Genomic DNA, 21,401 nt, shown 5'->3' on the forward strand with positions numbered 1-21,401 from the left:
TGATCCAGGAAGCAATATAGCAACAGCGAAGAATTGGAACACGGCTCACGTTCAGGAGAACACATTTTATTTTGTAGACGGTAACAAACAAATAGAAGGTAACAAATGAAGTATCCGTGAGCTAGCGAGCGCTGTCGGGCTTATCAGCCCCTACCCACATTTTTGTGATTCATATTGAATTAAAAAAATGAAAAGAAAATGTTCATTCCTCCATATTGTCAAAACGGTCTTACATTCCCTTGCATTATAAATACATGCAGTGCTACCCTTCAGACAAAAAGCATGCAAAAATAGTTGGGTAAATATTTGCAATAAAGATACTGAAGATGGTTGTTTATTCAGGGACAACTACACAAAAATGATATATACTATATATATATATATATATATATAATAATAACTTACAAGACAGTAGCGTCATGGACAAGTATGTCAACTTATTTTTTAGTCGAAGTTCAATATCTCTGAGTGTGGAAGACCAACATGCAAGATTTATTGGCAGTTGCTACAGAATCTGCCTCACCCAACTAAGTGGAGTTCTACCTCGTCTTTGCCGACAATATTGCATGGATTGAGATCCTTTTACAGTCTTGGACATTTCTGCTTTTCATGGTGGTCATTTTAATTTTTTTGTTTTCCCACCAGGTTCAAGTGTCAATCAATTTCAATCAGTGATTGCATTGATCTTATGTATGGATGGTCTGAAAAACATTTCCAGGAAATAAGTGTTATTCCAAGAGAAATCTTGATTTGTTTGGATAATTTTACGGAAGATCAATCTTTTCAAGATCCACTAATAATGATTATAAATGAGACTTCAAAACTTTGATGTAATCATCTCTCCCGTCTCTCCAATGAGAACTATAACAGTGAGATGTATCCATGTTTTTATGCTCTTATTTCCGCTCAGCGACAAGTTTTTGGTTAGTATTAATTACGCTAATTATTATTATTTTTATGTGGTGTACTGTACAACTAGTTCTTTAGTTGTAATCATTATTATTATTATTATTATTATTATTATTATTATTATTATTATTATTATTATATAATCATGGGTTATCTAAACAATGCAATATTGTAAATGGATCAATGCTTCCAGTTCAACTGCTATTTCCATGCATCACGTAAATAGAAGGCCTTGTGAAGCGGAGCTTTTACTGGGGTCACCGTCTAAGCTGTAAGGTCTATAGTCCCGGCCTCCAACGCATCAACACCTGTTAAATCCACAATGTTCACACACTAAGTGGAGCATGTTCCCACCTGATGTGTGTGCTGCCCTCTTGTAAGGTAACAAACTATTATGGTCCACAGTGACGAAACAAATACCAGAGGAGAAGAATACAACTGTGTGCGCGGACACACACACGCACACACACTCACGCCCACGGGGAGGCACGGCGGCTCAGAAGCCGATCGATAGGGCGAGTGTGTAATCTGACGGAGCCCAAGGAAGGAGGAGGGGGCGGGGTCAGGGAGAGCCTGCGTTGAATCACCACGGTGACGGATTGATCGACACTTTAGCTCCAGGGAAGGGGGTAGGGGGGGTGGGGGGAGACATCAGGAGGAGGAGGGGCTGAGGATTCAGGCAGACAATTGGAGAAGAGGGAAGAAACCAAAATGTGTGGCTGGAGCCATGGGGGATCAAGAGGGGGTCAGATTTGTATTGAGTTCCAGAAATACAACTGGAATGAAGAATGACACACAACGTTTCTGAGGAGTGTTGTCGCCTCGTCTGCAGCAAATACACGTTTTGCTCTCTGCTTCTCGGATTTAAATGGAAGCTATTTTAAAAGAGGGTGTCTTTAATGAGGTGGATGGTCTGCTGATTCTCTCTCCCTCCTCTCTATTCCCTTCTCTCTCTCTCTCTCTCTCTCTCTCTCTCTCTCCTCTCTTGCTCTCGTGCTCTCTTGCTCTCTTGCTCTATCTCGCCTACTCGCGTGTTGTATCTTAACAGCCTATGGTGAACATGGATATTGATTTGAGGGTCAGAAATCTGACCGGTGTCGGTAGCCTATCAGCCCGGGACCAACTGAACTTGCGATTAGTATGCTTGAAGTTGTGTTTGGTCTTTTTGGTTTGGCCCTTGGTTTACTATTGGCTGCCTTGACTGTGTGCGTATGCTGAAGGAGGCTATGTTAAAGGAGGGTTATGTTTTGAGCTTTTGCCGGTGAGCTGTTTGGCTGCAGAGGATGCAGGATCCTCACACACGTGCCTCACTGAGTGCATGTGTACTCCGGGGTGTCCGTGGTGTTTGCCTGTCAGTGTTGTTTAGACAGAATACGGCCCCTCAACACAGGAGCCCCTTCAAAGCTCTTCAAAGCACAGCAAATCCATCCCGGGCCCTGGAAGTAAACTGTAAACATGTAAGACTTGTTTAGTTGTGTGTGTGTTTGTGTGTTTTAACCTAGGCACACTGGGAATATCTTTGAGACATTGGCGGGAGAGAATATCTTCTTGTTGCAGTCTGTGTCTGTTTATGTTTATGTGTCTCTAAACAGGGATACAAAGTTAGTAAATGTGAGTTTGTGTGTGTGCGCCTATTACTCCACGCAAACACTAAAAACGTTGATTTATTGGTATAGAATTTGCAATGATTTTCTTTAGCATGCAGGTGATGAGCATTCAGCGGACGGTCACATGATTCCACACAAGCTTGTCCGTGCTCCTGTCTGTGTCGCTCCTCAGTTATACGTGTACGCAATCTCCTACCACCTAGCCTGTGTGTGTCTGTGCGTGTGTGTGTGTGTGTGTGTGTGTGTGTGTGTGTGTATGTGTGTGCTTTTTGGGATTGTTTTTTGTGGATGTATTTGTGCTCATGCCTTGCGTGTATGTGTGAGTTTGTGATTGTTTTTCCTGTGTGTGTGTATCTGTGTGTGTGTGTGTGTCTCTGTGCGTGTGTGTATGAGAGAGTGTGTGTGTGTGCGTGGATGAGAGTGTGTGTATCAGAGTGTGTGTGTGGAATCCCCAGGGCCTAGCCTGCTCTGCTCTGGTGGACGTTAGCTTGCTAGCTGCCTCCATTCATCTGCCAGCTCTTTTCTTCTCCCACCACAAAGCAGCTCTGCTCCCATGGCGTGCACCCCCTCCCACCCTCCCTCCCGTCCCTCCCCCCCATCTCTCCTCTCCCTCCATCCCCTCTCTCCCACGTCACAGAGTGCACTCGCTATCCATTGTGTTCGGTTAGACTCATCTAGTCTCTCTCTCTCTCTCTCTCTCTCTCTCTCTCTCTCTCTCTCTCTCTCTCTCTCTCTCTCTCTCTCTCTCTCTCTCTCTCTCTCTCTCTCTCTCTCTCTCTCTCATTTGCCCTCTCTCCATATCTTATGATCTCTCTCTCTCTCTGACTCTCTTCGCTGCTGTCTTTACCTCTTTTTTGTGTGCACCTTTCATCTCCCTTCGCCTCGCTCTCCTTTGGCTTGTTTCATCCATCTCTCTCTCCCTCTATTTTCCTCTCTGTCTCTCTCTGTCTCTCGCTCTCTTCCAACTCTTGTTTATGTCTCCCTCCCGGAAAAAACGATGTTTAGGCTTCTCAGAACACTGAATATAGTGACTGTGTGTGAGAGAGTCATTTCTCTTTTGATTGGCTGAGTCTTCAATAATATAACTTACACACTACTAAACCTTTTTGTCGTTGACTAAAAATATCATGGATGTAAGCCTAGGCATTCAGAACTAAACCGCCTTCCCACTTTCCACACTTAACAGGGGGATATTACATATATATCTGCTGTTAGGTAACACCCTCTGGGAAAAAAAAACCCATCTGCACTTCGTGGAATGCTACCTAATTGCAAACTGTCAATGAAGCTGCACTTTGGGATGAGGAGCGGCCATTTTGTTGGTGGTATGACTTATACACTACTAAACCTTTTTGTCGTTGACTAAAAATATCATGGATGTAAGCCTAGGCATTCAGAACTAAACTGCCTTCCAACTTTCCACATTAACAGGGGGGTATTCATTTTATATCTGCTGTTAGGTAACACCCTCTGAAAAAAACACCCATCTGCACTTTGTGGAATGCTACCTAATTGCAAACTGTCAATGAAGCTGCACTTTGGGATGAGAAGTGGCCATTTTGTTGATGGTATGAGACGACCAAGGTCAGGTGTGATGTGTTGCTGTCACCACATTCCACAAGCTCACCAGGACAGGTGATGATAAGAGGGAGGTGGCCTGTTGAGATTAAACACAGAAACATATGTACTCCTGGTGGGTGAGACGGCACGTGGTGTCCAAGGAGCAGTTGGTAAAGCCAGGGGACAGAAATCTGTGCAAAAGGGGTTTTAAATTAGTAACAATTACCCTGCAACATTTGTGCCCAAAAAATACTTATTTGTCTCAATAATTTGATGATATTTTGCACAAAAGGAATATTAGAGAAATAAGTATTAGTTATATGCAAGCCTATATATCTGACCAACCAGGAAAAGGCATGCAGTGTTTACAACCTTAAGAAATGTGGGCTGTAGTGTAATGACGTATAGTCATGAGACAATGTGTTTTAGCATAGTAATATGTGTGTGTGTGTGTGTGTGTTTGTGTGTTTGTTTGTGTGTTCAGTTTGCGCAGGCGCCCTACAGGTCCAGTAGCTTGGACCTTAATGTCATGCCGGTTTGGAAGAAGAACATCACGGGGAACGGCGTTGTGGTCAGCATCATCGATGATGGTGAGCTCAATACACAAATGCACAGAAAACACATGCATTCATTCATCCATTCATCCATTCAAAGACACAACCGCTTATGGACACATGAAGGATACCTTCTTCAATTGACCATGTTCAGACATAAGGGCATCTACATTACACAAGCCAAATCATGCGTTTGTGTTTGATGAACATATAAGTTGATTATTTACATTATGAGTATAAATGTGGTGTGTCTTTCTGGCAAATATTTAGAAATATTGAATACTGTGAATGGGTCCCTTTTAGAGCACTCTGAATCAAGAAATAATTAACCTGAACAGAACACCCTGTTCGGACACCAACGTTTTTGCCACTCGCGTTTCACGGTAGAATATCTCGATAACAAAGCAGGAGAAAAAGTAACCCCACGCCTTTGAGTTTTGGACTTCCGGCCCAGGAATCTGAGCGGATACTAAACCCAAGATTACCTGTTATTAGAACATAAAAAATATTTAGAATAACTATCGTACCATTTTGCTGTACTTTTTGGCTCTTTTGGAAGTTTGCTCCTGGTTGCGCCTCCAAAAGTTAAAGGACAGATGAATGGATGGATGGGTGATTGTTAGAATGACATCATCGAGAGGTGGGTACTTGTCCGATTTTGGCTTGATTAGAGTTAGTGCTGAACCCTTGCCTGCGTTGAGAAAGACGCCAAAAGAGAAAATGATTTATGTGGGTGGCAGTAGCAACCCCTTCACCAAACACCCACCCCCAGTCCCCCCAACCCATTTAGGCTTCAGTCATGCCACAATGAGGATCTCTCTCTCGCTCTCTCTCTCTCTCTCTCTCTCTCTCTCTCTCTCTCTCTCTCTCTCTCTCTCTCTCTCTCTCTCTCTCTCTCTCGCTGTCTCTCGCTCTCGCTGTCTCTCTCACTTACTCTCTCTCTCTCTCTCTCTCCCTCCCTCCCTCCCTCCCTCTCTCTCTCTCTCTCTCTCTCTCTCTCTCTCTCTCTCTCTCTCTCTCTCTCTCTCTCTCTCTCTCTCCCTCAGTCTCTCTGATTGCCAGGATATCAGGCAACAAGGGAAATGAGAGAACAGCATCTTATGGGCTCATTCATCAAGAACTAATTGAAGCCCCACTAAGTCTCAAGTGCTGATAGAGCTGGAGTGGTGTTAGAGTGTGTGTTGTTGTCAGTGCACATGCTCCTCTGATCTCTGGTGTGTGTGAGTGTTTTAAAGGTGTGTTTTTTGCAGGCTTAAGTGTGTGTGTGCGCGTGTGTATCTGTGCACGCGCAAGCATTTTAAAGGTGTGTGTGAAGGCTTAAGTCTGTGTGTGCTTGAATGTGAGGGAGGGGCTTTTTGTTCTGTAGAGAACTGTCCTTAAAAATGTGTGTGTTTGTGTGTGTTTGTATTTGTGCATGTTTTAGTGTGTCCATGTGTGTGTACGCATTTTTGTGTGTGTTCTCACATTGCCTTGGCCAATTGCTTGCACTGCCACTGCTGGGTTTCCACTGGAAGTAGGTTGATGTAATGCTGGCTTTGGCCTGGCAGGGGGACTCTGCTCTGCATCTCTCTTTATGTGTGTAGACACACAGACACAGAGCGGGTTTTGGGTTAGGAATGGGAGACAGAAAGAGAGAGAAAAAGGGAAAATATAAAAAAATGGATAGAGAGGAAAATGTCAGGAGCAAGTGCAGAGCAAGGAATCAGAGAGAGAGTGTGTGTGTGCGTGTGTGTGTGTGTGTGTGTGTGTGTGTGTGTGTGTGTGTGTGTGTGTGTGTGTGTGTGTGTGTGTGTGTGTGTGTGTGTGTGTGTGTGTGTGTGTGTGTGTGTGTGTGTGTGTGTGTGGGGGGGGGGGGGGGGGTATTAAACTTGCACCACTGCCTCGCCTCTCCTCTGAGGCTATTGTGCTCCGCTCCACCTCTCTGTATTGATTCCACTGGGCAAGGATCTCTCTCTCTCTCTCTCTCGCTCTCGCTCTCGCTCTCGCTCTCGCTCTCTCTCTCTCTCTCTCTCTCTCTCTCTCTCTCTCTCTCTCTCTCTCTCTCTCTCTCGTTCTGTCATTCCCCCACTCCCTCCCTCTATCTTTCTGCCACCTTCCATTAAAATTGGCACAGAGTGGGGAAGAAAGTCACCTCAGCCTTCCTTCTCTCTCTCTCTCTCTCTCTCTCTCTCTCTCTCTCTCTCTCTCTCTCTCTCTCTCTCTCTCTCTCTCTATACCTCTCTCTTTCTCTTTCTTTGTACCTTTCCCTCTCTCTCTCTCTCTTTCCCACTCTCTTAATTCTCCCTTCCTCTCTTTCTTACTCCCTCTCTCTTCTCCTTCCCTTTTCTTGCATGCCTGGGAAGGATCAAGTACATGCTGCACCTCTGTTGCACTTCTGATTCAAAGCCCATTGAAGGGCTTTTTTTTGTATTTCCATAAGCAACAACACTCCCCCACACACACTCACACGAACAAACACACACACTTCCATGCACACAAACACACACACTGGCAGACACACACACACTCACACGTGCATGCACACGCACACACACACTCCCCCGCCCATCCCTCTGTTTCTGTGGTAATGTAATCGGTGTCTGAGGCCACACCACAAAGTTCAATCAAATCCACCGTGCCACCTTCAATTTATGCCTTGGGAGCTCCTGTGTGTGAGTGCCTGTGTGTGTCCACCCGGCTGTGTTTTTCAGCATGTGTGTGTCTGTGTGTATGTGGCTCAAGTGCATTTCCCTACTTCAGTGCATGTGTGTGTGTGCGTGTCTCTGTGTGTGTGAGTTTGTTAGTGTTCTCGTGTGCGTGCACGTGTGTGCACGTGTGTGTCGTGAGGCCTCACATACACGCATCTCTTCAGTGTATTCTCTCCCTCAGAGTGTGTGTGGGTGTATGTGTGTGTATGTGTGCATGTGCGTTTGCCCGTGCATGTGTGTGTGAGTTTGTTAGTGTTCTCGTGTGCGTGCACGTGTGTGCACGTGTGTGTCGTGAGGCCTCACATACACGCATACACGTGTCCCTGCACTTATTTGTCCTCGTTTCTTCTCCCTAGATCATGCCGTCACAGTTGTGCCGTTACATTGATTTGTATTTGCCCATTATTTAAGTAGCCTGTTTTATAGCATCTCTCTCCCCTTCTGAGTCTCTCTCTCTCTCTCCCATTATCTCTTTCGCTCTTTCTTTCTCTCCCTCTGCCCCTCTATCTCTCATTCTCTCTCATGCACCCTCACTCTCATTTATCTAATTTAGCTCTAGCTGTGTGTGTGTGCGTGTGTGTGCGTGTTTGTATCCCTGCATTTTTCCTCTCTCCCTATCTCTTTCTCTGTCATTATGGACTCCATAGCATGTGGCTTTAATTCAGGCAGTTTACGGCGACAACACAAAGCATCATCGGCAGCATCAGAGGCCGGGCCCGTCCCAGAGCAAATGATGCAGCGATCAGGCAAGACAAGCCTATGTTTCATAGACATAGTGGTCATTAGACATCAGCCCTCCTCTGATTAGGCCTGGTGAGTTAGTGGCATTGCGTGTGTGTGTGTGTGTGTGTGTGTGTGTGTGCGTGTGTGTGTGTGTGTGTGTGTGTGTGTGTGTGTGTGTGTGTGTGTGTGTGTGTGTGTGTGTGTGTGTGTGTGTGTGTGTGTGTGTGTGTGTGTGTGTGTGTGTGTTTACAGTATAGATGTGTGCGTGTGTAGCCTAATGCCTTATGTTGAAAGTGTCCCAGCTATCTCTTGGATCCATCTGTTTTCCTCTAGGTGAATATGGTTTGGAATAAGGGTTACAAATTGCCCTGAAATTCCTGAATATCTGAACAGACACACTGCTCAGTTGTTAAACTTGTATATAAAAATGAAACGGTTGAGTTTAGATAAAGTGCTGCTGCTTATTGTCAGGGGAAGGATCTGCGAATAGCAGGATAATAATGTCCGCATTGTGCATGCCCTGCCTGGCTAAATGTGGTGTTTTGAGGGCGACCCGTGGCTATGATGGCTGCTGCTGTAAGCTGCTGCTGCTGTTTGAACAGAGCAGTTTGAGGTTCAAGTGCTGCAGCTAACAAAGATGATGAAGTCTTTATAGGCAACCATTATTTTTGATAACAATATCGGCTTGTCTGTGTCCCGCGCATAAAACACGCACATCAAAACAATAAGGCATCTCTCAAGGGTAAAACCGTATTGAACCGTTTTCATTTTTTCTACCAAGGGAGAATTTGTTTTTGCTTTTGTCTATTTCTTGTGACACCTTTTAGACAAACTCAGTCATGGATGGATGGATTCATGAAGTCTAAACTTCTGTTTAACTTTCAAATTGATAGACACCAGAAGACTGGAAATGTTATCTGTTTCCGGCAAATCATAAAAAATGTTGCAGTTATTGCTTTCAATGTCAGGGAAAGTGAAAACAGTCTTGCAACCATATTGTTTACTTGTGTGACTCTGAAGACCGGTATGTGTGTACCTTTGAACTTTAACCATGCGGGCACACAAGTGTTCTTGCCCATGTCTATCTGACCTTAGAGATAAAAAGTGTCAGTTTTTGGATTTGTGTGTACATACATATGTCAGTGATTGTGTCTGTGTGTGTGTGTATACACATGTCAGTGTTTGCGTGTCTGTGTGGGTATGTATTTTGTGTATACACTTGTGTATGCATGCGTGTGTACGTTAGTGTGTCTATGTATGTATGTATGTGTGTGTGTGTGTGTATTTTTTTTAACTATATCTGAGACGTTGCCGGCCACATAAAAAACAAAAAAACATGTGTGACAGAGGGTAGAGCGACAGAGTCAGCGTTTTTTTCCCCTCCCTCCCTGCCCTCCTCCCTTCTCACCCCCCCGCTGTTCAATCCATCCAGCGACTGTCACCACGGGGGAGCAGACAATCTATCACGGCATCGGGACGCATTCTCCTCACCTGCGCCGCGCCTTTAATGAACAGCCAACATGATCCCGGCTGACAAGCAGGAAATGGATGTAATAAAGATTGTTTCTGCATGCTCTTTGCATCCCTGATAAATCACCTCGCTGCGCAACAGATACGGGAGCCACATGGAAATTTGATTTCACACTGTGAGGGATGTGGGGGGTGCTGGTGTAGGCGGGGGGGGGGGGGGGGGGGGGGGGGACTGGGCCGAGAGGGGGGGGGCGGGGGGCGTTTTCTCTCAGTGGAACTGGCCTGTTGACGTCTGTGTTGTTGTGTGCGAGTGTGGGCGTGCATGTGTATGTGTGCGTGTGTGTACATATTTCCTGGGTTCGGCTCCTTTTTCCCACTAATCCCAACCTTGCTGTGCATTATAACCTATTTTATTATCCACGGTTATAACGCACCAAACATCCCCTCTCTCACTCCACATCGTCCTCCCTTTCTGTCCACCTATTCCCACACACACACAAACACACACACACTCGCACACACGCATGACCATACACACGCACACGCGCACAAATATACAGTAAATATACACACTCACTCACTAACTCCCTCATTCACTCTCAAATACACAAATATATATATATATATATATATATATATATATATATATATATATATATATATATATATATAAACAATCAAATCAACAGAAGTGCAGAACATCCACATGCCAGCACACACGTGCACACAAACACTTCTACCGTGCACAAAAGCACTTCTACCATGCACACAAAGAGTGGGACTGTTCCAACTCATTGTTGCCCAAACAGAAAGCCCTGGCCGGAAGGCTTGGTGAGAGTGAGGGAGAGAGAGGAAATGGAGAGAGAATAATATTTATTCTCACTATGGAGAAAAAAAATTGGGGTGAGTTAAAAAATAAATAGTAAGCGATTCAGGAAGCAAATGCTACATAGACCAGAGAGATAGAGGAAGAGAGAGGTAGAGATGCAGATATGGTTTATAATTTATGATTTAATCTATTGCAATCCTGGACCTGCTGTAAGTCACACAGGTCTCAGCTGAGGGAGAGGGAGGGAGAGAGGGAGAGAGAGAGAGAGAGAGAGATATTAACCTTTCCTGAAGCTGTGGGAGCTGTTTAAACTGACCACCTCCTCCTCCCCTCTTCTCCCCTCCTCTTCTCTAATCACTTAACCTACTAATTTTACCACCATGCGCACACCGTTTTACAGACCTCTAACACAAATCTGCATATCTTAAAAAAGACTTGTTCCACTGGCTTAAAAGGCAATTAGAGTAATATTTCACACTGATGTAATGTACTTCCTGTGTATGCATATCTCAACATGAAGTAAAAAACGGTCAAGGCACTGCATGACCCACTAACAGCTTTTTTAAGTTGTTTTTTTTTAAGTTTAATTTGATACATAACTAAACTAGGCCCTTTTATTCTACCTCGATATTTTGTGATGTTTATTTTTCAACAGAAAGGAGGAACAGAAATCAACATAAATATTGATTACTTGGAATATTTATGATGTTCGCCTTATGCTCAGCCACTGTGGAATCTAACAGACAGCTGTGTAACCTAAGCTGTAAGCCGCTCTGCATCAAAAAATAAAAGTGTCTGTTAAACGTCATTATGCATGTCGATTAAGGTAAGTCATTCAAAGCGATTGAAATAGAGTACCTCCAAAACGTGCTCTTGGCGTTCACAGCAGCCCCCTACCTCAGACGCTGTGTGAAATCATTGTTTTGGTTTCTTGTTCCTCCGAGTCTGCTGCGAGCCATTGTCTCAGTGTCTAAGCCCATTGGCTCGCTCCAAACAGAGGAGCCAATGGGGAAGGGGGGGTCGGTAGGTGTGCAGTGACACCCTGGCGTACAGGAGTGTGTGGGCATCGATGGTCTGGCTCTCCCTGGAGAACCATTCTCCTGGATAAATATTGGGTTTGTGACGGCCTCTGTAATGACACCCCGCGTTGGCGCGGCAACACAGCGGGTCGGGGGGGGGGGGGGGGGGGGGGGTAAGCGACGTTGTCCGTCATGCCGCTGGCAGGCCCGGCGTGGGAGTGCTTGGCACATTTTGCGGAGGTCTCTCAAACACTCATTGGAATCAGCCAACCGACCACCCCCCCCCCCCCCCCCCCCCCCACACACACACACACACACACACACACACACACACACACAAACCTTACCGCCCAGCTCTCATGCTGCCATGCATACTGACTATGCATACATACGCACACGCACACACACACACACGCACACACACACACATGCACACCTTACCTCCCAGCTCTAATGTTGCCATGCATACTGACTATGCATACACACGCACACAAACACTCACACACACACACACACACACACACACACACACACACACACACACACACACACACACACACACACACACACACACACACACACACACACACACACACACACACACACACACACACACACACAGACACACACACACACACACACACTTAGGATCGCTACACACACACAACTCCCACTACCTGTTTGGGAGCCCGCACTCTCATTTGCATGAAATAAGATGGAAATGGAGTCCTTATTTATGCCAACAGAAATGGAGTGTGTTATTAAGGGCACTATTGTGCAAAATCGACGGTGGCGGCGGGAATACATTACAGAGGCTATTTCTGGAGTGGCTGGAGTCACACGGAGGGTAATGCCATACAGGTCCCTGATGACTGGGTGCAGTCTGGGAGCCCATACCGAAAGTGCGTGTGTGTGTGAATCAGTGTGTGTGTGTGTGTGTGTGTGCGCATGCATGCGCATGTATGCAAGTCTGTTTATTTGTCGGCTTTAGCTCATCACTCCTGTTTCGTGTTTGACTGTGTCCCTGCATTTCTCCAAAGAGTGCATAATGCTGATGTGCCTTTTGGAAGCCGAGTGAATGAGCGTGCAGGGGTGTGTGGGTGTGTGTTTATGTGTGTCAGTGTGTGTGTGTGGGGGGGGGGTTCTGGTGCTGCGCTTCAGTTGGTGTTTGGCATGGTGACGCTAAAGGATGCCAGTTCCTCATTCATATGAGTTCTGCTGTAATTCCTTTTATATTAGGTGTGTTGTAGATAGAGACGCAGGTAAACAGCTCCCTCCCCCCCCTCGTTCATTGAATTTCTGGCTCTGGCGCTTTCTCTCTCTGTTTATAAATGTGGCAATGAATATTTGGCATTGTTATATCTCGTGCTCGCAAGACAATTTGTACCTCGCGCAGAACTCTATGTATGAAAAGGTGTAGAATGGATAGGATCAACTTATAGCAAATTGAAATTCATGGTGTTCCTGTGTGCTGACATATCTCCACATAAAGATATTACAGCAGCACGAGATGTCTCTGGGACGTGAGCAGATATGTCACGGTTTGATTTGCTAAGTGGGAGCAGAGATAGCCTTCTGCTTTCTGCAGATCACACAAACTACGCTGTGATTGGTTTGCATGTTAAATCGGCCACTCCGAGAAGGCGACTCTGAATCCCTGTTTTAGAGCGCGTCACGGTGATCAGTCGGGGTCGTCCATTGCATTGTTTATCTACGTTTCCGGCTCGGCCCAATCGATCTAAAACGTTGCGTTAAACAAATCCTTCCGAGGAGTCGGCAACCATTGTTGCTTTCCCAGAACACAACGTTTCTTCATGGTTCCACCGTCTTCCCCTACGTTTAGTGTGTGGTCTGTCTCCCATACCTCAGTGTGTGACCCAATTAGTCTCCGTAGAGGAACCCATCGACCCCCGTCTCCTGCCAGTGACAGACGGGTCCCTGCTCCTGGACCCACCTGACCCCCGTGACCTTTTGTCTCCGGCACAACCTGATCCCGCTTTAATCGCCTTTGATTGACCTTCGGTTGACCCCTTGACCTTTTGACTTTTTCACAGCCTTCTGAGGTTCCCAGGCTTGCCCCTTACTGTTTGGAGCGTGACCACGGGGAATAAATATTATGAGCTGCTGAGTTGTGTGGGTTTGTCTGTGTGTGGGTGAGTGTATGTGTATGTGCATGTGTCTGTGTATATGTGTGTGTGTGTGTGTGTGTGTGTGTGTGTGTGTGTGTGTGTGTGTGTGTGTGTGAGTGTGAGTGATGGTAGAAGAGGGCCCAAAGAGGCGAGGTGTAATCTATGAAGATATTGGGTCTTGTGTTTTTTAGTGCTGCAGCCTATGTGAGCTATCGTACTGTAGGGCAGCCATTTTGAATACGAGGGATTCAAACGAGAGGAAGTGTGTACGTGTGTGTTTGTGTGTGTGGGAACCGAGTTGTCCATTAACTGGAAACCCAGGCTCGGCAGGCTAAATGGGTGCACGTAGCATTGTTCCCTGACGCTGTCTGAGATGTATGGAATGCCGTGCCACTGATGGTTTGGGTAAATGGTACCGCCAGGCGAGCGCAAAGATATAACTGATCTCTTTCTGCAATCCGATCTAACCGCTGGGTTGTGCCCATAAAGAGCATTATTCATCTGATTTGTGAGTGTGTGTGTGTGTGTGGGGGGGGGGGGGTGGTCTGTGTGTGTTCATGAGTATTTAGTAGATGGTAGATGAAGCAAGAGGAGCGAATGGACAGGGAGAGAAAGGCGGATTATATGAGAGAAACAGCGAGAGAGGAGCTGTTGTTGTTTTGAAACACACGGATCAAATAAGCTAATGTCAAGGCCAGGGTGGTCCCATAATTCTCCTACATTCTTCTACAAGAGGTCAAGCCGGGGTCAAACTCTATTGATTTGCCTCTCTCCAGGCTATGTGGCAGTATTTCTCTCTAGTACCAAACAGCACACACTATACTCCGCACCGGCCTGATCTGCTGGTGAAAGAACGGAAATCACAGCAAAATAAAGAAAAAGCAAACCTATTGTTTTATTCAATAAAAACAAGTTTTCTCCATGCCCACAAAAAGCTTTTTGATATTTTGTGTGCGTGTGTGTGTGAGTGTGTGTGTGTGTGTGTGTGTGTGTGTGTGTGTGTGTGTGTGTGTGTGTGTGTGTGTGTGTGTGTGTGTGTGTGTGTGTGTGTGTGTGTGTGTGTGTGTGCTTGTGTGTGTGCTTGTGTGTGAGTGTATGTGTGTGTCCCCCAGTGGTTTTGCTTGCCTATATATCGTAGATATGTATATCTCCTATAGATACTCTATATGGACTTCATTCCTATCTATGTGTGTGGGTGCGACAGAGACTTTGTGTCTGTGTGTGTGTGTCTATGAGGTCGAGCTTGTGTGCGCTTGTGTTATGCGTGTGGGTGGGTGTGTATGTGTGTCCCGCCAGGGCCTGTTCGCAAGCCCCTGTGTGTTTGTGTGTTGTGCTGCGGTATCGGTGTGGTCCCTTCTCTGTCCTCCTCCGCCCCCGCGCTGCACGGTGATGGATCGGGCCCGCTTCCTGTTTACCTAGCCCCATGATTTCCTGTGCTCATGTGTAACAAGTGGAGTTTGGCAGGATTAATGAGCACCCTGCTCACTCAATGGATGTTTGGGCCCGTGCGGCACTTTATCATAGGCCTAGCACAGCTACCGACTCCCCCTCACCCACACTGCCTCCGCCACTGCAACACGCACAACAACACACACACACACACACAGACAGACACAAGCACACACACCAAAGGCTCACGCCGCCACAAGCACAGCTACAGTGCGATGGGACGGATGCCGTGTCGTTTCCACCCAAAAGGAAACACGTGGGTTTAAAACTGGAAATAAAGGCAGTCCACTAAATACCGTGCCCCATGCAAGCCATGTTCTGCCCATGCCGAAGGAGGTTTAGAGAGTATTTGTCAGCAAGATATGCCACTGTTCTGCCAGTGCAATACGAGGTTTGGATAGTATTTGTCGGTTAGATATGCAGCTATTCTGCCCATGCAGAATGAGATTCGGAGAGTATTTTTCAGCCAGATGTGCCGTATGCATTATCATTATAAGCAACAGAATTGTTTAGTCTCAATTTGAATTCGAAACACCACTAACCTTACTACATTCGATGTTTCCATCCACATTTAAACGGCGTACGTTTCGCTAGAAATACAGAACCCTTTGCAGCCGATTTGTTCTATAAGCAGATATTGAAACATTACACACTGTCCATATGTCGTGTTCCCGTAATGTACGATTCCCCTCACCATCACAACAATAGCTGTTGTGCCCAGGCCTCCCCGTAAACCCATCCCGGAGGTGATCTGCTTCTGACGCCTCCCCGTAACCCGGGCCTCCCGTGTGTTTATTGGCCCGGGATGAGCTCACACTGTATGTCCTGTGTTTGGTAAAGGAGCACAATACCGAGCTCATCCCACATCAATCTCCTCAAGGTGATTTGCTTTTATTATTTAAGTGTTGCAGGGAGCCGGGACATGCTAATGCGTGGCGTGGCACGGACGCACTCCGCACACAACACATCAGCAATAAATACTCATCTCCACGTGTGTTTATGTGACACTTAGTCTCCCAGATATAGTGTGTGAGGGCTGCACATGTGCTTTTTGTATCCATGTGTGTGTGTGTACTTGTGCGCACGCATATATTAATGTATATATGTATGTGTTCAATGTTGGAATTTGCGTGTCTGTGTGTCTGTGTGTGTGTGTGTGTGTGTGTGTGTGTGTGTGTGTGTGTGTGTGTGTGTGTGTGTGTGTTGTGTGTGGCAGGGGAAGGGGAAGGGGAAGGGGGCCGGCAGAGAGAGGAGGACAGGAGGCTAGAGCAGAAATCAAATCACTTAATTGCTGCATTTTTCATCTCCATCTTTTGTTTTATGGCGGCGGAGGAGCGGCGCGCGGCTCCAGCTGTGATTCATGGCTGCCACGGCGACGGCGAGCACCACCATTCCTCATGCAACAGCCGCCCGCCTCCCGCGCGCCCGCAGCACCCGCACAATTACCCTGATGAATATAACTTAGGCTGGCCCTGTCGCGCTGGGTGTCTCATTGGGAGGCTCCCTCGGTGCAGGAACCACGGTGGTGCGGTTACCTTCAGCACGGTTTAACCACGCGACGCAAAGCTCCGACCCCCGGGCGGACGGAGCTCCCGGGCCGTGCACGCGGCTTACCCCGTGCACACACGCGTCCACTTTATAAGAGCACTACCATTACCTCTAGCGGGTTTCAGACTGTTCAATAATCATGTGAAACCTATAAGAAAAACTGGAAAAAAAAAAGAACAACCCCAGACACATGATCAGAGCTTGTCTATACGCAGCTTGCACGTGCACAGAAGAATACGCACGTGTGTACTTATGAACAGACACACTATCTCGGGGAGACAATCCCACTGGAGCCAAGAGGCAAGGGGGAGAGAGAGGGAGAGACAGGGAGAGGGGGAGAGAGAGAGAGAGAGAGAGAGAGAGAGAGAGAGAGAGAGAGAGAGAGAGAGAGAGAGAGAGAGAGAGAGAGAGAGAGAGAGAGAGAGAGAGAGAGAGAGAGAGAGAGAGAGAGAGAGAAGCTTGACGTGTGTGTGTGTCTTGTTAACATGCGAGGGTGGAGGCTACCGAGGAGGACGTGAGGTGCAGATGACGTGAGCTACCTCATCAGACGGAGGAAGAGATATATGGCGGGATGACGAGGGGGGGGGGGGGGGGAGATAAAGATGTATTAGAGTAAGGGTCCGGGCGGGCTCTGATAGTATATCGAGGTATACTGAAACATCACATGATGGCAAATGAGAGCATACCTGAACCCCAGAAACGGGGGAGAAAGAAAGGGAGGGAGTCATGCAGATTGTCGCGCATCTCAATGCGAACACAACAGTGCGAATTCTGATGACAACGGGAAGCCATGGGGTTGTCGTGGTAATCCCTCTAATGTCCTATATCCCAGAGCCATCCTTTCAGAATTATTTTATCTATTCTTTCACTTGAAGTACAGCGAGCCAGAAGTCCCAGAAGCCCCTAGTACTACATAGACCTGACTACCACTTCCACTTCACTACCACCACCGCCACTACCCTCTGCCAGTGGCTTTGTTAACATTCCCCTGCAGAGACGGACTCACTCTCTCACTCACATACACACACACACACACACACACACACACACACACACACACGCAAATGCATGAACACACATACAACCACACAGAAACACAACCACAACCAAGGTTCTTTCACAGCAGCAGCAACACACTGAAATGCACCATAAAAGAATCACACGACCAATCTCATGTGCACGGACACATACACACAGAAGGATGCCCACCGTCTCACACTAGCACATACAAACAACACACACAAACACACACACACACACACACACATACACAGACATACACACAGGAACACACAGGCTCTGGTCCCACACTGGGCGTAATAAAGCTGTTGCGGCCACGGGGGGTAAGCTGCCCCGCGGTCCGCTCCAAAAGAAGACCCTAATGCTGTGTGCCACACGTCGCGCTAACCATAGAAGAAGAGACGATAACCACGAGATGAAACAAGCCCGCGCGGCTGCAGCGCCGTCATAACCCGCCCAAAAAACCCGATACCCTAGCCCCCCCAGCCGCCACGTACACCCCGGTACACGCACGCACGCACGCACGCACGCACGCACGCACGCACGCACGTACGCACGCACGCACGCACACGCACACACTCAAATAAACTTTCCTAGCCTGCTTTGCCTGTATATTTATGTCTGTCTAGATGCAGTCTATTGCAGCTTGGTGTGTGTGTGTCTGTGAGTGTGTTTTTTTGTGTTTATGTTTGTGTGTGTGTGTGTGTGCGTGTGCGTGCCTCCATTAAAGTATAAGTACTACAGATGATTCACCCAGTTATAGGAGTATGCCAATGCCTTGTGATCGGTGGTTTTCCCTCTGAGATAGAGAGAGCGAGAGAGAGAGAGAGAGAGAGAGAGAGAGAGAGAGAGCTAAAAGTGAGGGCTACGGGAGACTAAAATAAGCGAAATTAAACGAAATAGGTGGATGCAGTGATAAAGACAATGCAATGTAGAGTATAAATTCTAACAAAGTCTATTGATCTTAACATATTACAAAAGAGAAATAGGGAAAACATAGAGAGAGGGAGAGAGCTGGGAAATAATGGAAAAAAGGAGAGCGCTAAATAAGCAACATGAAGATGGATCCCAAACGTTATACCACCCAAGAGATCTAATCTCACCGAAAATATCGGAATATCGTCTCTCAATACAAAATCGCGATACGTGCTGTACCGGCACTTAAACACGGCTGAACATGGTGTCGTGGGTTCCTCTGCTGATTCCTGCAGCATCTCATCACGGCAGCCCTGAGTGGCCCCTCAGCATCTGCACGGCAGGGGGAAAAAATGGCCATGATGCAATCGCCAAGATGAATTATTTTGATCGTCCGGTCTGTGTTCTGTCGAAAATGGGAAAAGATAGCGTTCATCAAATATTGAGTGGATTCTTTATAATTTCTTACACTTCCCATTCACGAGATATGGACGGACAGCGATGATCTAATTCTCTGTGCAGACCCAGATTCAGAATCATTTAATGAAACTTCAGTGCGGCAGTGGCCAGAGGGCATCCAGCCCTCCGTACACCTTCAAGTGTGTGTGTGTGTGTGTGTGTGTGCGTGTGTGTGTGTAAGTGTGTGTGTGTCTGTGTGTGTGTAGAGTGTTGGCAGTTTTAAATATTAATCTCAAGGTCACAGGAAGGGGGTGGAGGGGGGGCTCATCGTGACCTTCATGCAGAAGGCAGTGCTCTCTACCCCCCCCCCCCCCCTGCTCCCCCTCCCTCCCTTGCCTGCCGCTGCTGCTGTTCTCACTGCTGCCTCCCCCCCCCCCCCCTCACATGATCTGCCTCTGTTTGTCTCTCTCTGTTTGTCTCTCTCTGTTTGTGCTGCCGTGATCGCCTCCAAGCCCCTTTGTCTCTGTGTGTGTGTGTGTGTGTGTGTGTGTGTGTGTGTGTGTGTGTCTGTGTGTTGATGAACCACGCACACGTTGCCTCGACGTTCATTCAAATGCGTTGGTGTCGCGTCACGACCGCGGGAAGTCTGAGCAGAGGACGTAACGCCAGCCACCTGGAATGATATACTATCCCCCTCCTGGCGAGCTGTAAAGGGAAGTGCCTGAATCAGCCCGCCGGCTCTGTTTCCTTGATGCATATTCCTTAAAGGAAGCTGTGGAGTCCAGTGTGTTACCATGTGCGGTTTCCCTAGGTGTTTTCTGAGAGAGAGTTGTGTGTGTGCTTGCGCGTGCGTGCATGCACGGGAGAGATAAGGATTGGGGGGGGGGGTCATATCTATCTAGATGTTTATCACAGCAGACTGTGGTTAAGTTGAGAGCTCCTGGGACTACTCATTATTTAAGTCATTTATCGAACTGTCCCTTTTCTCCCTAGTGGCAGGAACACACACACACACGCAAACACACTCAACCACACACACACTCACACACAGCTGCAGCCGCCACAACGGTGCTTATACAAAGGGGAATATATCTGAGTCATTCTCTTCTATTAGTTTCAGTGGGTTGAGGATATTATGCCGGCATTGACCAGAACAATAGGGAGTGCAGATGAATGGTTCTTCTACTCTGTATTATACTTCTACTTCCACCACGGCAGTAAAACAAAAAGGGAAAGGCACAGAACACAAGGCACACACACAATACCTAGTCTCTGCGGTTCCTTCTTCTTCTTCTTTGATCTCCGTGTGGTGAGGAAGAGGGCGAGGGACTGTTGCGCGGTGGTCTACCGGGGCCTGCAGGCTCTGAACATGGCCCAGGGTTCTCTCTCTCTCTCTTTTTAACTATCTCTCACTCTCTCTCGCTATAGTTCTCTCACGCTCTTTTTCTACCTAGATCTCTCTCTCTCGCTATGGCTCTATCTCTCTCTCTCTCCCTCTTTCTCTATCTAGCTCTCTCTCTCTCACTCTCTTTCTCGCTCTAGCTCTAGCTTTAGCTCTCGCTTTCTCCCAATCTCTCTCTCTCTCTCTCTTTCTCTCTCTCTCCCTCTTTTTCGACCTAGCTCTCTCTCTCGCTCTCTTTCTCTCTCGCTCTCGCTCTCGCTTTCTCCCAATCTCTCTCCCTCTCTCTCTCTCTCTCACTCTCACTCTCACTCTCACTCTCTCACTCTCACTCTCTCTCTTGCTCAGCGCGACGTCTGTGATTGCCCCGGCTCCCCCTCACTCGTCTTCCCCCTTCCCCCGGTGCTCTGCTTGTGTTGTCTTCTTGTTGAATATCCATATCGTTGGTTGCAGTGCAGTTTATTCCATGCCGCACCACACAGAGTTCTATGTGGTTAGAAGCAGGCTTGTCTTGTCGTGTACTGCCATGTGGATGTCAGCTTTGTGTTCAAAGTGTGGTGAATCAGCAGTTTAGCCTACAGGTGTGCGCAAAAAGAGTTCTCTCAGAGAAAATGTCCATGGACTTTAAGTACTTTTTTTTCCCTCAATGGTTTATTTCATATCATGGCTCTTTGGCTGTTAACCAAATTCATGGAATCCTTTAATCATTTACATTTATATTTTTGTGGTACTTTCTATAGTAGGGTATCTCATCAAAATGTGCTGATACTTATAGTGCATTTAACAGATCTGAATTTACCTTTTGGAACCAGGGCTGGGTTTTAGAGTTCTGACCCAAAGTAGCATAAAGGATGCTTCTGTTCCTTGGAAATGTTTAAAAACTGGAAAAAAAATTAAAAACAAACTACTAACATACGTTGGCATATTCATAAGAGATAAATAATCACAGTAAATCGTCTAATTGATGCACTAGTTGGTCCCCAAATATAACGAGCAGACTGCAGAACAGGTGGTGAAGCAGTTTTTTATGTCACCCTTGAAGAAAATATTATGTATGTGTTGTGCTGTTACCAATGGTGGTTTGGAACAAGCAGCCTTAAATACAGTGGTAGGGTAATACATAAATATATCCTATTTAGTGAAAAGTGCACATCAACATTAAGAAAATAGAAACATTAAACAAA

The 21,401-nt window shown here is 46.7% G+C and overlaps 1 protein-coding gene across 1 annotated transcript in view; it reads left to right on the forward strand.

Moving 5' to 3' along the window:
- The window catches only part of LOC130391754 (neuroendocrine convertase 1-like), a 93,618-nt gene that overhangs the window by 28,130 nt on the left and 44,087 nt on the right, over window positions 1-21,401 (forward strand). The window contains exon 6 of the mRNA XM_056602012.1: window positions 4,561-4,666. Coding sequence (XP_056457987.1) covers window positions 4,561-4,666 — 106 coding nt within the window. The remainder of the gene's footprint in view (window positions 1-4,560; window positions 4,667-21,401) is intronic.

Source organism: Gadus chalcogrammus, chromosome 11, assembly GCF_026213295.1.
Source record: "Gadus chalcogrammus isolate NIFS_2021 chromosome 11, NIFS_Gcha_1.0, whole genome shotgun sequence".
In the NCBI taxonomy this organism is placed as follows: domain Eukaryota; kingdom Metazoa; phylum Chordata; class Actinopteri; order Gadiformes; family Gadidae; genus Gadus; species Gadus chalcogrammus.